The following is an 18,896-nucleotide window of genomic DNA, read 5'->3' as shown; positions in this document are numbered from 1 at the left end:
CACGCTCTGGTTAGGGCGACCAACTCAGCAACTTGTGCTGAGTGCAGTGGGCCCAGGGATTCAGCTTCTATGATACCTCTGTCGTCTACAACTGCGTATCCAGTACACAGGTCTCCCGAGTCCGTCTGTCTGTGGCAACTACCGTCAGTGTAAAAGGTAAAATCTACGCCTTCCAGTGGGTTGTCACTAATGTCAGGTCTCGCAGTGAAAGTCTGATTCAGGTATTCCATACAGTCATGCGTATCAGTGTCTGCACTAAATCCTCCTTCACCATCATTCTCATCCTCCACACTTTGTGCCTGTCCAGGCACACTTGGCAAGTAAGTTGCAGGATTTAGTGCGCTGCATCTCTTAATGTTGATGTTTACAGGGGCCATCAGTGATAATTCCCACCTTGTAAACCGCGCGGATGAGACATGTCTGGTTTGGGCGGAGTTCAGTAAGGCTGATAGAGCATGAGGTGTATGGATGGTCAGGTTGTGTCCTAACACTACGTCTTCGCTTTTACTTACTAGCAAAGCTATCGCTGCAACACTTCAAGCATGTGGGGAGAGACCGCGCTACGGTGTCCAACTGTGCACTGTAGTAAGCTACCGGCCTGCTGGCATCACCATGTCTCTGGGTTAAAACTCCTGCTGCGCACCCTGCACTTTCTGTACCGTATAATTCAAAGGGCTTCCCATAATCTGGCATACCTAATGCAGGTGCCTGTGTTAGGCACTGTTTGAGTCTCCCAAATGCCAGTTCGGACTCATCTGTGTGCGAGATCCGATCTGGTTTGTTCGAAGAGAACATCTCTTGCAAAGGTAAAGCCAGTATGGAGACTCCTGGGATCCAGTTTCGGCAGTACCCACACATTCCAAGGAAAGTGCGGATCTGTTGCTGGGTTTGTGGCAGAGTCATGTCGCGAATCGCCTGTATTCTATCAGCGGTGAGGTGTCTTAAGTCCTTGAGTCAAGCAATGTACCAAATGTTTTACCCTGGTCCGGCACAACTGCAACTTATCCTTTGAAACCTTGTGTCCCGTTTGGGAAAGATGAAACAGAAGCTGTTTCGTGTCTTTCAAGGACGATTCGAGTGAATCAGAACACAACAATAAGTCATCGACATACTGTATTAGCACTGATCCACTCTCAGGTTGAAAGGATTGTAAACAGTCATGCAAAAGCCTGGGAGAAAATACTTGGGCTGTTAATGAAACCTTGGGGGAGACGAGTCCAGGTGTACTGTACTCCCCTGTATGTAAATGCAAAGAGGTATTGGCTGTCAGGGTGCAGAGGGACAGAAAAGAAAGCAGAACAGAGGTCAATAACAGTGAAAAATTTTGCAGTAGGGGGAATTTGCATGAGGATGACAGCTGGATTGGGCACTACGGGGAATTGGCTCTCAACTATCTTGTTTATCCCCCTTAAATCCTGCACTAGCCTGTAACCCCTCCCCCCACTCTTTTTCACAGGGAAGATGGGACTATTGGCAGTGCTGGACGTCCTGACTAGGATGCCCTGTTGTATCAACCGCTCTATGACGGGGTACACTCCTAATTCTACCTCTGGCTTCAGAGGATACTGAGGGATTTTTGGAGCTATCCTACCATCTTTTACTTGGACTACTACTGGAGCTACATTCGCCATCAATCCAGTGTCTTGTCCATCTTTGGTCCAAAGGGAACCCGGTATTTGTGAGATCATTTCCTCTACCTTTGATGGACACTTGTCTATAACAGCAGAGTGCGACATTAGCCTTTGAGTGGTGTCTAATATATCTTGCACTTCTTGAACGAGTACAATATATGACACACCGCATTTTACACAATAAATTTCTGCCGAGCAGATTAGTCGGAGCCGATGCAGCCAGCAGAAAAGAGAGTTTGGTCTGCAGGGGCCCTATCGTAATCTATGCCGGTCTACTCAAAGGGTAGTGTTGCACCGTTCCTGTTACTCCCATTGTCGAAATTGTTTTACCCGTGGTTTCTATACCTACAGTCGCATTTAGCACTGACCTGGCCGCCCCTTTATCTACAAGAAAATTTAATGGTACACCAGCTACATCAACCGTGACCTCGGGTTCACTACCAAGGCTAGCAATCAACTTCACTGGCTGCAGACTACAGATGTGGCCCAACCCCTATTGTGTGGTGAGCCCCTCCCGCAGCGCATTGGCAGTTACGATATGTGGGGGAGGTAGCTGAGAATTTTCGGAGGTCTGCCCATCTCTCCTTGGTGGGTACCTCCTTGTTTCCCCTGCATGTGGCTCGTAACTTCTCCTATGTGGTCCCTGATCCCAATTATGTGAGTAGTAGTGTGGTTCGTATTTTCTGTCTAGGGGTCTATCTTGGCTATGCGCTCTACTACTTTTACAGTCTTTGGCAAAATGCCCTTCCTTCCTACAAGTGTAACATGTTCTAGGTCTGTCCAAAACAACAGGGGTCCGGGTTTTTGGCTGATGGGGTTTTGCCGTAAGGGCCTGTATACTTAGTCATCAGTTTTTCCCCCTGTGACTCCCTGTGTTTAATGATGTTCCTATCATGCTCGATAGCGGACTCTCTCAATGCAGCCACCGAGATACCTCTCCAGTTTGGTAGAGAAGTCTGTACCCTTGTTCTGAGTGCCTCCTTCAACCCGTCCATTAATACTGAAACAGCTACCTCCCTGTGATGTACATTGTCTCTAATGTCCTCGATCCCAGTGTATCTAGCCATTTCCTGCAGTGCTCGATGGAAATATTCGGAAGCCGTTTCACCTTCCTTTTGTCTTATGGAAAAGATTTTATTCCATTTGACAACAGTAGGGAAATATATTCCTAATTGCAGATTGATTTGTCGTACATTCTCCTGAGTGTACTCATCAGTGAGAGGTACTTCTGCGTCTAAGTTGCAATCAGTTATAAATTTCGCGGGGTCAATATTTGAGGGTAAACATACCCGTAGCACTGTTCGCCAATCTTTGTTTGTGGGTTCGGTGGCATTACCTAACTCTTTAATAAACCTCTGGCATGCGACTAGATCTTTTCTGGGATCGGGAAATTCTGACATAATTGACCTTAATTCTGTCCTGGACCAGGAACAATGCATGGCAATGTTCCTGACGGGAGTTATTCCCTGAGCGTCAGTCTTCCCATTGGGGACTGCGATCACCCTGACAGGATTTAATTCAATTACATCATTTTGATTTGACTCTACAATGTGAGGTGCTATGGTTTCTGCATAATGTACGGTACCGTACTTACCTGTGGACACGACCTCACTTATCCCTCCACTAGGGGGCCTGACTACTGCTCTTGCTGGTTGGGCCGTGCCCACCTGAGTGTCTTGTATGGTGGCTGCTAGAGAGAGTGCCGATATCGTGCTGGACTCATCCTCTTGTTCGCAGTCCTGGGGAAAATTTCAAACAGGGTACAACTGGCAAGGGTTAGCGTTAGTACATTTTGCAATTACACTTCTATTCTGTACCAATGTATCATTGCCTGTAGCCATTTTCTCCCCAACAATATATGGTGGTGGTGGTGCGGTCGCCATTGTTTTCCCGATAGGTTTGGAACCTGCTGCGCAAGCTAATTCCCTTTGCATATCCCCCTCCTGTTGCCACAAATTTAAACAATCTGTATGTTTAATCCTTCGTTTCTTGGATTTTATCAGACAAATCCTTAACCTTAAGTTCTGTAATACCTCTGGTTCAAAGCTGCCCACCCTAGGGAATGGTTCCCTATCATTGTTAGTCATACATATCCACTCATTGCATAAAACTTCTGTGTGTGAACCATATTTTTCACACATGATAAACCTTGCTGAGCCTTTTGGCCACAATTCTGCCTGAACCCTGTCTAAACGTCTTACTTGAGCAACTGGCTCCCATATTTGTGGGTCTCTTCTAATATCTTTAAAAAATTCCCACAAACACCAAAATACTCAATATAAGTAGACGGTGGAAGTATACCTGAGCTCCTTCCACTCGCTCTCACCCACGCTGGCCAATACAACGATACACTGTTGATAGCGGATCGCAATGTACCCAACTTAGGGCTCCTATCAGACCTTACACCGTAATTTCTTTCGGTGGAAGTCCTGTTTGGAAATTTTCCTGAGAGAGGCAGTGAAAATTTCCTTTTCGGTATCTTTCAACTGGAATTGTTTGTAGGGTGAAAAACAGAGAAATTAGATAACCATCTTTCACCCTTTCCAGTGAAGCCCATCAGGGAGATTTCCCGAAGTTATCAAAGAAAAACCCCTTTGTCTATACAATCACGTCTGCGTATGCTCTTTCACAGCGCATATGACACAATAATATCACGTTGCTCTGTGCTGAACAAACGGACATGTGATGCAATAGCACAGCCTATAGATACTAGTTATCTATATGCCCTACGATTGCTGTAGACCACCTAGACCACTTAGAGTTGTTTGGGATACCACTCCAGTCCACTAAGACCACCTAGTTAATAACGCAGGGTTGCGAACCCTACGCCACTGGGCCTCTACTAACCCAGTGTGTCCACTTAGACCACTTAGTTTTTGGGTTCAGTATCCACTCACTCCTGCATTCGCTCACTCAAATACACGTTATTTTTCTTTTCTGTACAGAAAATTAGGATTCATTCAAGTTGGCAGCTTTACCCCCAGAGGCAATTTAAAAAAAATAAAAATATTTATACTAAATTTTTTTTTTATAAAATTTCTTTAGAAACCAGGTATTTTGGTGCTATTGTAGCGTAGCTACTGTCCCGCCTTTAAAATAAACAAACTATTGTGTAATTTGTACTTGGCGACCGTATTTCTTACGCAATTTGCGTAAGCACGCGATCGTGCGTGTCTTCTTACGCTGCGTACGCAGTCCCGTACTTTGTCCGAGACACGTGTACAAAACCGTACGTCCGCAATTAAACAAATTCCACAACTTCTATAAATGTGAGCAATACCAACTATAATTGCTCACTTAACACAACACACAGTTTCTTTCTGTATAAACCTTTATAACTAGGCCAGGCTGCGTGTGTGTCTTACACTTACTTCCTTAACATTTATTTTAGTTTTAACTATATAGCAACAAATATCTCCGGTTTCACACAAGTTTAAATGAATCTAGCAATCTGAATGTTATGGCAACACTGTGAGAGAGTATGCAAAGAGTATGGGTGCTGTGTATGCTTTTGGCACCAAAAGAAATTTCACAGATTTTAAATAGCTTTTTTTCTGTTTACCTTACGAGTTCTACCAGCATCCCTACAAACCATACAGAGCAGACGCCATCTAATCCGTAATTAAATAGGGTTTTCAGTGCATCCATCGACCAAGAAAAGGATATGTAGGATAACTTCCCACCCTTTGCTGATAGATTACGTCTGCTGTGACCTATTAGGTAGTGAGTATGTGGAAAACCGGAGAGCCCCCAATTGATAATGTCGATTATCTTACAGGAAAGAAAGCTATACCTTATGCACACTTAGAATACACTTTACCATGGAGCCGCTGCGGCCGCTAAACTTAGTACACACGCTACGTGCTTTATACACTGTTTGCGTACGGAGTCCCGTATCACTGTACGGACTTAGCTTACAAACTCTGCGCTGGGGGTACAAAGTACACACAGCGCGCACACACCCAGAGATGCACTTTAAACCTTCACAGTAATGCAATGCAATGATAAAACACTTTAAACCTTAGCAGGGCAATGAAGACACGACACCAATTGTGATTTAACCGCTGGGTTCCGACACCACAGTGGATTATTGCTGAAAGGGGGTTACAATACAAATAATACAATACAATATAACAGAGTTAATGGCTACATTCAATGATACATACTTGAGGAGTAGATTCGCTTGCGCTTCCCGGTGCGGTCCTCGGTCATCAAATAGATAACTTTGTGAGTCTTGTGATTTACCAGGCCAGAAGCAGGCTCTCTTTATACACTTCTTCCAAAAGCAATACAATAGATACTGTAATCCCTTTGTCCATTGACAGGAATGCACTTTTACAGTACAGGAGAGGTCATAGGTCGGTTTGAATAGGTGGGCGATGTCTTTCCCAACTGCTCTTGTGGGTGGTCTCCCCTGGATTCCCGCCGCATACATAATGTACAGTAAATACAGTTTATATCTATATCCTGCTTCTGCACATAACTATCCGCAGGAACATGCGATCTTCCTCAAACCAACACCGGAATGTTACCCTTAAAATACCCTACAGCTGGATACCAAACACCACCTTATGACCTTGTTCTGTCCCCTCCTATTCTGTAAAGGTGAATCCCTTTGTTCTGAAACCATTTAAACTGTTGTTTATTTAATATGTATTGCAGGAGGACTATGTGTACATTGTGCACTATTTGGATTAAATATGTAATGTGTTTTGATAGCTCTCCATGTGTTCACAAACTCTACCGTAAATACCCATACCACGCGCTGATGCGCACGACCTCGGGAGCGACCATACGCAAATTGTGATTATGTGCACGCACGGCAGAACAAGTACACGCACAGAGGCCATCTGTGTGTGGTTTGTACGTGATGTGTGTACTGCAATATTTTTCGACTTTGACATACGGCTGGATTGTCGTTAACAAATTCAGTAAAGGCCCATTCCACTAGGAAGGTGGGTTCTTCTTGGGCGGCTGCCCGAGGCGTCTCGGCATTACAGCTTTGCCGAGCGGCGACTTGGTCGAGTTCAAACACTTTTGCGAAATTCTACAAGTTTGATACCCTGGCTGATGAGGACCTACTGTTTGCTCAATCGGTGCTGCAGAGTCATCCGCACTCTCCCGCCCGATCTGGAGCTTTGGTATAATCCCCATGGTCCTTACGGAGTCCCCAGCATCCTCTAGGACATGAGAGAAAATAAGATTTTAAACCTACCGGTAAATCTTTTTCTCCTAGTCCGTAGAGGATGCTGGGCGCTTGTCCCAGTGCGGACTAAATTCTGCAAACTTGTATATAGTTATTGCTTACATAAGGGTTATGTTACAGTTTTGATCAGTCTCTGACTGATGCTGTTTGTTTCATACTGTTGACTGGTTCATATATTCCAGGTTATACGGTGTGGATGGTGTGGGCTGGTATGAATCTTGCCCTTGGATTAACAAAATCCTTTCCTCGTACTGTCAGTCTCCCTCTGGGCACAGTTTCTCTAACTGAGGTCTGGAGGAGGGGCGTAGAGGGAGGAGCCAGTGCGCACCCATTCTAAAGTTCTTTGTAGTGCCCATGTCTCCTGCGGAGCCCGTCTATACCCCATGGTCCTTACGGAGTCCCCAGCATCCTCTACGGACTAGGAGAAAAAGATTTACAGGTAGGTTTAAAATATTATTTTTGTTCCTATATTGCTGAGTGTGTGTCTGCCTGTCAGCTGTAGATGTATCTGTGTGCCTTTTTGTCTTCCTTCCTCTTACTTCCTCTCACCTGCCATGGGCTTGTTAGCTAAACTGGTGGGCCTCGACTGGTGGCGGGGTATATGGGACTGGAGATCGGAGGGCTGACGTAACCCATTGGTGCCTGGACTCCAGCCCAGCCAGCCTATACCCAGCGTCATCCCTGTGTCCCCTATGGACTCAAAGAAAAGGATTTATCCAGGAAAGACCATAAATCCCATTGCCAATTGGATAAGAACAATGAAGCAATTTTAGTTGGCCTCGTTGTTGTTTTTTTTTTTTTTTCTGTCTTTGCATAATTGTGTATCATTTGTTGTGTTCAGTGCATACCAGATTGTAGTAAGTAGTGTTTTCTCTCACTGTATTATTGACACATCTCTCTTCCAGGAAACATCCTTCTCCTGTCATCCCGTTCCTCCCACCCATCTGACAAGCTCATGCTAATTGACTTTGAGTACAGCAGCTACAATTACAGGTCAGGCCAACGCACACTATGGGGTATATGCAATTAGCGGCGAATCGCGGCAAATTATCGCCGTTTTTTAATTCGACACAATTCGACAGGTGAATTCCGGCAGGTGGCTTCCGGAATTCACCATATTCAATGAAAAACGAATTTGACAGTCCCGCGGGCGAAAAACGGCCGATTTGCCGGATTTTGACGCGATTTAAGAAAACGGGGAAAAACCCGGGGAAAAAATGGCGTGGGGTCCCCCCTCCAAAGCATAACCAGCCTCGGGCTCTTCGAGCTGGTCCTGGTTCTAAAAATGCGGGGGGAAAATTGACAGGGGATCCCCCGTATTTTTAAAACCAGCACCGGGCTCTGCGCCTGGTGCTGGTGCAAAAAATACGGGGGACAAAAAGAGTAGGGGTCCCCCGTATTTTTTACACCAGCATCGGGCTCCACTAGCTGGACAGATAATGCCACAGTCGGGGGTCACTTTTATACAGTGCCTTGCGGCCGTGGCATTAAATATCCAACTAGTCACCCCTGGCCGGGGTACCCTGGGGGAGTGGGGACCCCTTCAATTAAGGGGTCCCCCCCCCAGCCAACCAAGGGCCAGGGGTGAAGCCCGAGGCTGTCCCCCCCCATCCAAGGGCTGCGGATGGGAGGCTGATAGCCTTGAATAAAATGACAGAATATTGTTTTTTCCAATAGTACTACAAGTTCCAGCAAGCCTCCCCCGCAAGCTGGTACTTGGAGAACCACAAGTACCAGCATGCGGGAGAAAAACGGGCCCGCTGGTACCTGTAGTACTACTGGAAAAAAAATACCCAAATAAAAACAGGAGACACACACCGTGACAAGTACAACTTTATTACACACTGCCGACACACATACATACTTACCTATGTTGACACGCCGACTGCCACAGTCTCCGACGATCCGAGGTACCTGTGAAAAAAATTAGACTCGCCTCAATCCAGTGTCCGGGAGATCATCCACGTACTTGTTAAAAAAAGAAAACGAACACCCGTACCATGCCGTACTGAAAGGGGTCCCATGTTTACACATCAGACCCCTTTCCCCGAATGCCGGGACACCACGTGACTCCTGTCACTGAGGTCCCTTCAGCCAATCAGGAAGCGCTACTTCCGTGGCGCTTACCTGATTGGCTGTGCGCGTGTGACCTCAGACAGCGCATCGCAAAGCCTCTCCATTACTTTCAATGGTGGGAACTTTGCGGGTAGCGGTGGGGTTAACCCGCGGTCAGCCGCTGACCGCGGGTGACCTCACCGCTGACGCAAAGTTCCCACCATTGAATATAATGGAGAGGCTTTGCGATGCGCTGTCTGAGGTCAGACGCACACAGAGCCAATCAGCAGAGTGCAAGGACGTTGCACTCGCTGATTGGCTGAAGAGACACTTCTGTGACAGCTGTCACGGGGGTGTCTGCATTCGTGGAAAGGGGTCTCATGTGTCAACATGGAACCCCTTTCAGTCCGGCATGGTACGGGTGTTCGTTTATTTGTTTTGCCAAGTACGAGGATTTATCTCTGGACCCTGGATTGAGGTGAGTATAATTATCTTTTATTTTCAGGTACCCGTGGATTCTACTTGGAGAAGAGGACCGACTGCTTCGTGTCAACATAGGTAAGTATGTGTGTGTCGGCAGTGTGTAATAAAGTTGTACTTGTCACGGTGTGTGTCTCCTGTTTTTATTTGGGTATTTTTTTCCCAGTAGTACTACAGGTACCAGCGGGCCAGTTTTTCTCCCGCATGCTGGTATTTGTGGTTCTCCAAGTACCAGCTTGCGGGGGATGCTTGCTGGGACTTGTAGTACTACTGGAAAAAAACAATATTCTTTCAATTTTGACAAGGCTATCAGCCCCCCATCCGCAGCCCTTGGATGGGGGGGACAGCGTCGGGCTTCACCCCTGGCCCTTGGATGGCTGGGGGGGGGGGACCCCTTGATTGAAGGGGTCCCCACTCCCCCAGGGTACCCCGGCCAGGGGTGACTAGTTGGATATTTAATGCCACGGCCGCAAGGCACTGTATAAAAGTGACCCCTGGCTGTGGCAGTATCTGTCCAGCTAGTGGAGCCCGATGCTGGTGTATAAAATACGGGGGACCCCTACTCTTTTTGTCCCCCGTATTTTTTGCACCAGCACCAGGCGCAGGGCGCGGTGCTGGTTTTAAAAATACGGGGGATCCCCTGTCAATTTTCCCCCCCCCGCATTTTTAGAACCAGGACCAGCTCGAAGAGCCCGAGGCTGGTTATGTTTTGGAGGGGGGACCCCACGCCATTTTTTTTCTGAATTTTACCATTCCATCTAAAAAATATATATATATATATATATATATATATATATATATATATATATATATATATATATATATATATATATATATTATTTTAAAAAATATATAAATAATACTTGTGCCTCCAAAAAAGCCAAACCAAGTACCTAATCCCTTCTAATATAAATAGATATGCTATTATCAATAAAAAAAACACACAAAAAAACATGTTTTAAATTTTTTTTATTAGTTTCACCCACCAAAGTGTGGCGGATTGAAAATGTCGAATTTACTGTCTAAAAGCACTGTTGTCGAATTTCCAAACTTCAATTAATTAGACTTTGGTCGAATTGCAGCACTTGTATCATTGCAGAAAAGTCGAATTTGACAAAAGTCGAATTTCAAAAAGTCGAATTTTGAAAGTCCGTTTTTTTTGGCGGAAAGTACTGAATTGCATTGACGATTTTTTTTTGGGGGGCGAAAAATTCCCGAAATTCGACAATTTCGGGAATTCGACCGCAATTGCATATACCCCTATGTAGAGTAGCAGAAAAGTCAGTCATTCATTGCATGTTTATTTCTCATATCTATCGTCATGTGCCTGTGCTGCTGGTTTGCATGGCTTTGCGTTATTTGTTTACTCCTGTGCTTTTTCATTACATGTATTCAAGTGGATTTTTTCAGTGCACATGTCTTTCTGAATCATGAAAAGCACATGTGACTTGTCGCTTTCCGATAACAGGATATGATGCTGGTTCTGTTTACACAGCAGATGGAAGTATTAATATGAATAAGTGTGATTAACAGTGATAGCAGAAAATATAGCCACCATCATTTCATGCAACTTTGTGATTGGCTTTTACATTGGCTATTCTTTAATAACAACAATTGTGTTACTGAACAGTGGTTGTATTATTAGTCTAGAGCAGGCATTCCCAACCTCAGTCCTCAATGCATATTAACAGTGCAGGTTTTAGTGATATCCAGGCTTCAGCACATATGGTTAAATCAAAATAACTGAGGTACTAATTACATCACCTGTGCTGAAGCCTGGATATCACTAAAACCTGCACTGTTGGTGTGCCTTGAGGACCAAGGTTGGGAATACCTGGTCTTGGGTCCTCTACTGTATATGTGTGTGTGTAACCTGAATAAAAGATTGATTTGCAGTAACATTTCTTCTGTGTGAATAGAACCCTGGGAAACTATGCTAGTACAACTTTATTGTTTCTTTTCTCAATAAAAATGAAAATATAGTGGGGAGGTGGGGGGTAGTGGGGTCCATGCTGCGTTTTTGGAGCATGGCCATCGCTGGCAGTGTAGCCCGTCGGACCTGCATGGTCCAACGGAGGATGCCGTCGGCGACATAGTACATACACACTAGACGATGTGAACAATATATTGTATGATCTGGCCAATATCAGCCGGATCGTGCGATCTATATCGTCCAGTGTGTACCCACCTTTAGTCAATAACTTCTCATTATATACATTCCCCGTAATCCTGGAAAGTCTTGCTCATAACCTACTAGAGAACTGGATTATTTTTCCGCTAATATCTATTTTTAGCATTGCAATTTGTGTGACGTTCTATGCATGTGCCAATACACAGTATGCTGATTTTTTCTGCATTTCCTTTCCTCTCCCCACAGAGGATTTGACATAGGTAATCACTTTTGTGAGTGGGTATATAATTATCATCATGATGAGTGGCCGTTCTACAAAGCACAAATGAGGGACTACCCTACAAAGGACCAACAGGTACAGTACTGTACCTACAGTAGCTAAAAGGTTAATTGAAATCCACTTTACTGCTCACCTTCTCGTTGTATTATTCCACAGTTTTCTGGCAAAAAGAACAGAGATGTTTTTTATTTGGAGTCATTATGCTGTAGCTCATATTTGACAGGGATCCCAGACTACTGTAAATGTGTAAACGTATCCAATGTCTTGGGGACATTAAAATAAAACTCATTTTAGAAATAAAGGCTTAGGTTGTTAACAATCATTTCATTCCCTTCTCTAGTTTTCTGATGCTATGCTCTTTGTATTCATTCTCTGTTTCATGATAGCTTCACTTTTTCCGACCGTACCTGTTGGAGATTTACCCAGAGCTCAGCGAGGAGGAGCGACATGTGCAGGAGGAGACCATGTTTACCGAAGTGAACCGGTAAGAGGACGTCACCTCCCCATATATAATTGTTGCACTGTTTTAGATGTTCTGTACTTACTTATTTTACCCGCTTTCCATGTGTTCTTCTGACCATATCCATCGTGCCTTGGAGCATAGCAGTACAGGTTGTATTTGCCCATTAGCCCTGGGTGCAATCTCTACTAGTCTCTGTCATTATCATTAAATTGCCATTAAATTTGCTGGTGCAGTCAGATGGCTAAAGGCGGGTACACACCTATGCAATTGTTGGCACATTTTCCTGATATCGAAAGTACATGCCAGCGAAGTATAGGTGTGTATCCAATGCTGATGCAGGAGCATCGGCTGATAAATGGCTTACAACCCTCTTGCACCGGCCGGGATGGGTGGTCGAATCCTATGTAGTTTAATTTTTAGGGGTCCGACCACCCGATCCCATAGAAGCTTGTACACACAGATACGATTCACACCAGACTCGTTTATATGTGTGCATAGGAGTCAAGAGCAGGTCAAGCCAACAACACGCTGCTCTGCTAATTGGGAGCGTTACCCCAATCAGCAGGAAGTAGTACATGTTGTAACCAGCTGTAGTGCTACAACCCAGCGTTGCTGGGTGCAGTACAGCAAGAACGGACTTTCTCTCTTGCTATGCGTGTGACCTCAGAGAAAGAGAGGAGGGGAAGATAAGCTCAGGAAAGGGTACTGTGCTTTAAATTAAATTACAATGTTTGCATCCTGGCTTAAATAAATGAACTAGGGGGGCGTCTGTGGTCTGAGCAGAGGTTACTATCAATCACTTGTACAAAAAGAAAACATGTATCTGATCAGTGGAGAGCTACAAGTGATCACAGATGTTTTGACCTCAGTGGTCCCTATACACAATATTTTAAAATTGCACCCTCTGTATAATATAAAAAAGTTATTTCTTTCTTTCTCTCTCTCTCTTTCTCTCTCTTTCTTTCTCTCTTTCTTTCTTTGTCACTGTCCAAAAAAAAAACTGTTCAGTAAAAAAAAACCCAAGTGCACATAGGGCCTAATTCAGATCTGATCGCAGCAGCAAACTAGCTGCTATATTTCTCTATCGTCCTAAGTGGATGCTGGGGTTCCTGAAAGGACCATGGGGAATAGCGGCTCCGCAGGAGACAGGGCACAAAAAAGTAAAGCTTTACTAGGTCAGGTGGTGTGCACTGGCTCCTCCCCCCATGACCCTCCTCCAGACTCCAGTTAGATTTTGTGCCCGAACGAGAAGGGTGCAATCTAGGTGGCTCTCCTAAAGAGCTGCTTAGAGAAAGTTTAGTTTAGGTTTTTTTCTTTACAGTGAGTCCTGCTGGCAACAGGATCACTGCAACGTGGGACTTAGGGGGAAAGTAGTAAACTCACCTGCATGCAGAGTGGATTTGCTGCTTGGCTACTGGACACCATTAGCTCCAGAGGGATCGAACACAGGCCCAGCCGTGGAGTCCGGTCCCGGAGCCGCGCCGCCGACCCCCTTGCAGATGCTGAAGCGTGAAGAGGTCCGGAAACCGGCGGCTGAAGACTCCTCAGTCTTCATAAGGTAGCGCACAGCACTGCAGCTGTGCGCCATTTTCCTCTCAGCACACTTCACTGGGCAGTCACTGAGGGTGCAGAGCGCTGGGGGGGGGCGCTCTGAGAGGCAAATATAAACCTTATACAAGGCTAAAAATACCTCACATATAGCCCATAGGGGCTATATGGAGATATTTAACCCCTGCCTGACTGGAAAAATAGCGGGAGAAGAACCCGCCGAAAAAGGGGCGGGGCCTATCTCCTCAGCACACGGCGCCATTTTCTGTCACAGCTCCGCTGGTCAGAACGGCTCCCAGGTCTCTCCCCTGCACTGCACTACAGAAACAGGGTAAAACAGAGAGGGGGGGCACATTAATGGCTATATATATATATATATATTAAAGCAGCTATAAGGGAGCACTTAATATAAGGATATCCCTTGTATATATAGCGCTTTGTGGTGTGTGCTGGCAGACTCTCCCTCTGTCTCCCCAAAAGGGCTAGTGGGTCCTGTCTTCATTAGAGCATTCCCTGTGAGTTTGCGGTGTGTGTCGGTACGTGGTGTCGACATGTATGAGGACGATATTGGTGTGGAGGCGGAGCAATTGCCAAATATGCAGATGTCACCCCCCAGGGGGTCGACACCAGAATGGATGCCTTTATTTGTGGAATTACGTGATGGTTTATCTTCCCTTAAACAGTCACTTGAGGACATGAGGCGGCCGGACAATCAATTAATAATAATAATAATAATAATAATAATACTTTATTGTCATCAATAGTTCAATGAACAATCAACGAAACTAAAAAGCAAGCATATACAGAGACCATAAGAACAGAACGAAGAGAGCACTCCTAAACCCAAGACATTCCCAATTGTCAATTTATCTCGGTCCTATCTGGTTTAACATGTTTATTGCTTTTGGGAAAAAACTACCCCTTAACCGGTTTGTCCGACAAAGAATAGAACGGTAACGCCTATTAGATGGCAACACAGAAAACATCCCCCCATTTGGATGAGATAGATCTCCCAGAATACTTTTCACCTTAGTGAGGAGCCTTTTTTCATATATATCCTGAATAAAGGGCAGGCTGACTCCAATTACTCTACTTGCAGTTTTAACCACTCTCTGAAGGGACTTACGTTCTATAGCAGTACAGTTTCCAAACCATACTATAATTCCGTATGTGAGGACACTCTCTAAAATTGCTGAATAAAAGTTTACTAAAATCTCCTTACGTATCCCTGCCATGCGCATTTTCCTCAATAAAAACAGGCGTTGTTGAGATTTTTTAACAACACATCGTGTATGGATACCCCAAGACAGGTCATTGGAGATGTTAATACCCAGGAATTTAAAGGACTCAACTGTCTCCACAACCTGGTTATTTACGACTAGGGGACAAGAAGGCTGCATGTGAATTTTCCTAAAATCTACAATCATTTCTTTTGTTTTTTTTACATTTAAAATTAAGTGATTAGTTTGACTCCAAGCTTCTAACCTAGCGACCTCAGATCTATATTCTGACTCATCGTCCTTACTTATTAAACCTACGACTGCGATATCATCGGCAAATTTAATAATGTGAACTGACTCCGAATTTGAATGGCAATCATAGGTAAACAGAGAGTACAGCAGGGGACTCAGTACACAACCCTGAGGCACCCCTGTACTGATTACAAGTTCGCTTGACAGGGAATTGTACAATCTAACAGATTGGGGCCTGTTAGTCAAGAAATCCAAGATCCATCTACATACAAAGTTATTCAATCCCAACTCAGATAATTTAAACACTAATGATGTTGGGATTACTGTATTAAATGCCGAACTGTAATCCACGAACAAAATTCTCGCAGAGGAACATGTGGATTCTAGATGGGTAGCCACACGATGAATCAAGGTGATAGCAGCGTCATCTGTCGACCTATTTGCTTTATATGCAAATTGAAAAGGATCCAGATTGGCTGGGATACTTTTTTTTATGTGTCCCATAACCAATCTTTCAAAGGCCTTCATTATAAGAGATGTCAGAGCAATTGGTCGGTAATCGTTTGGCTCACTGGCCTTACCATTTTTGGGGACCGGGACAATAATAGATGACTTAAAACACTTAGGCACATGACAAGTGGCAAGAGAAAGGTTAAAAATTATAGTAAAAATCCCAGCCAACTGCTCAGCACATGTCTTGATAACATTTCCCGGAATCCCATCTGGGCCGGGGGCCTTACCTGATTTAGAACTGTCCAGGCGCCTCAAACACCGTCAGGGGCTGTAAAACGCCCTTTGCCTCAGTCGGTCGACACAGACCCAGACACGGGCACTGATTCCAGTGACGACGGTAGAAATTCAAACGTATTTTCCAGTAGGGCCACACGTTATATGATTTTGGCAATGAAGGAGACGTTACATTTAGCTGATACTACAGATACCGTAAAACAGGGTATTATGTATGGTGTGAAAAAACTACAAACAGTTTTTCCTGAATCAGAAGAATTAAATGACGTGTGTGATGAAGCGTGGGTTGCTCCTGATAAAAAGTTGATAATTTCAAAAAAGTTATTGGCATTATACCCTTTCCCGCCAGAGGTTAGGGCGCGCTGGGAAACACCCCCTAAGGTGGACAAGGCGCTCACACGCTTATCCAAACAAGTGGCGTTACCCTCTCCTGAGACGGCCGCACTTAAGGATCCATCAGATAGAAAGATGGAAGTTATTCAAAAGAATATATACACACATGCAGGTGTTATACTACGACCAGCTATAGCAACTGCCTGGATGTGCAGTGCTGGAGTAGTTTGGTCAGAATCCCTGATTGAAAATATTGATACCCTAGATAGGGACAATGTTTTACTGTCGTTAGAACAAATAAAGGATGCATTTATCTATATGCGTGATGCACAGAGGGATATTTGCACACTGGCATCTCGGGTGAGTGCTATGTCCATTTCAGCCAGAAGAGCCTTATGGACACGACAGTGGACAGGCGATGCGGATTCAAAACGTCACATGGAGGTTTTGCCGTATAAAGGGGAGGAGTTATTTGGAGTTGGTCTATCAGACTTGGTGGCCACGGCTACTGCCGGGAAATCCACTTTTTTACCTCAAGTCACTCCCCAACAGAGAAAGGCACCGACCTTTCAACCGCAGCCTTTTCGCTCCTACAAAAATAAGAGAGCAAAGGGCTTGTCGTACCTGCCACGAGGCAGAGGAAGAGGGAAGAGACACCAACAGGCAGCTCCTTCCCAGGAACAGAAGCCCTCCCCGGCTCCTGCAAAAACCTCAGCATGACGCTGGGGCCTCTCAAGCGGACTCGGGGACAGTGGGGGGCCGTCTCAAAAATTACAGCGCGCAGTGGGCTCACTCGCAGGTAGACCCCTGGATCCTGCAGATAATATCTCAGGGGTACAGGTTGGAATTAGAGACGGATCCTCCTCATCGTTTCCTGAAGTCTGCCTTACCAACCGTCTCTTCCGAAAGGGAGAGGGTGTTGGAAGCCATTCACAAGCTGTACGCTCAGCAGGTGATAGTCAAAGTACCCCTATTACAACAAGGAAAGGGGTATTATTCCACTCTATTTGTGGTACCGAAGCCGGATGGCTCGGTAAGGCCTATTCTAAATCTGAAGTCCTTGAACCTCTACATAAAAAAGTTCAAGTTCAAGATGGAGTCACTCAGAGCAGTGATAGCGAACCTGGAAGAAGGGGACTTTATGGTATCCTTGGACATCAAGGATGCGTATCTACACGTTCCGATTTACCCCGCACACCAGGGGTACCTCAGGTTCATTGTTCAAAACTGTCACTATCAGTTTCAGACGCTGCCGTTCGGATTGTCCACGGCGCCTCGGGTCTTTACCAAGGTAATGGCCGAGATGATGATTCTTCTTCGAAGAAAAGGCGTATTAGTTATCCCATACTTGGACGATCTCCTAATAAGGGCAAGGTCCAGAGAACAGCTGGAGACAGCTTTAGCACTATCTCAAGAGGTGCTAAGACAACACGGGTGGATTCTGAATATTCCAAAATCCCATTTAATCCCGACAACTCGTCTGCTGTTCCTAGGAATGATTCTGGACACGGTTCAGAAAAAGGTTTTCCTTCCAGAGGAAAAAGCCAAGGAGTTATCCGATCTGGTCAGGAACCTCCTAAAACCAGGAAAAGTGTCAGTACATCAATGCACAAGAGTCCTGGGAAAAATGGTGGCTTCTTACGAAGCAATTCCATTCGGCAGATTCCATGCAAGAATATTCCAAAGGGATCTGTTGGACAAATGGTCAGGGTCGCATCTGCAGATGCACCTGCGAATAACCCTGTCACCAAAGACAAGGGTGTCACTTCTGTGGTGGTTGCAGAAGGCTCACCTATTAGAAGGCCGCAGATTCGGCATTCAGGATTGGATCCTGGTGACCACGGACGCCAGCCTGAGAGGCTGGGGAGCAGTCACACAAGGAAGAAACTTCCAGGGAGTATGGACGAGTCTGGAAAAGTCTCTTCACATAAACATTCTGGAACTAAGAGCAATCTACAATGCTCTAAGCCAGGCGGAACTTCTCCTGCAAGGAAAGCCGGTGTTGATTCAGTCGGACAACATCACGGCGGTCGCCCATGTAAACAGGCAGGGCGGCACAAGAAGCAGGAGTGCAATGGCAGAAGCTGCCAAGATTCTTCGCTGGGCGGAGAATCACGTGATAGCACTGTCAGCAGTGTTCATCCCGGGCGTGGACAACTGGGAAGCAGACTTCCTCAGCAGACACGATCTTCATCCGGGAGAGTGGGGTCTACATCCAGAAGTCTTCAACATGTTAATAGACCGTTGGGAAAGACCAATTGTAGACATGATGGCGTCTCGCCTCAACAAGAAACTGGACAAATATTGCGCCAGGTCAAGAGATCCACAGGCAATAGCTGTGGACGCACTGGTAACTCCTTGGGTGTACCAGTCAGTGTATGTGTTTCCTCCTCTGCCGCTCATACCAAAGGTATTGAAGATCATACGGCAAAGAAGAGTAAGAACAATACTAGTGGTTCCGGATTGGCCGAGAAGGACTTGGTATCCGGAACTTCAAGAGATGCTCACGGACGAACCGTGGCCTCTACCTCTGAGAAGGGACCTGCTACA

The 18,896-nt window shown here is 45.4% G+C and overlaps 1 protein-coding gene across 1 annotated transcript in view; it reads left to right on the top strand.

Moving 5' to 3' along the window:
- The window catches only part of CHKB (choline kinase beta), a 179,003-nt gene that overhangs the window by 103,148 nt on the left and 56,959 nt on the right, over nt 1–18,896 (top strand). The window contains exons 7-9 of the mRNA XM_063926626.1: nt 7,743–7,830; nt 11,750–11,858; nt 12,170–12,267. Coding sequence (XP_063782696.1) covers nt 7,743–7,830; nt 11,750–11,858; nt 12,170–12,267 — 295 coding nt within the window. The remainder of the gene's footprint in view (nt 1–7,742; nt 7,831–11,749; nt 11,859–12,169; nt 12,268–18,896) is intronic.

This window comes from Pseudophryne corroboree, chromosome 6, assembly GCF_028390025.1.
Source record: "Pseudophryne corroboree isolate aPseCor3 chromosome 6, aPseCor3.hap2, whole genome shotgun sequence".
Taxonomy (NCBI): domain Eukaryota; kingdom Metazoa; phylum Chordata; class Amphibia; order Anura; family Myobatrachidae; genus Pseudophryne; species Pseudophryne corroboree.
This window is presented reverse-complemented; position numbering and strand designations above follow the sequence as displayed.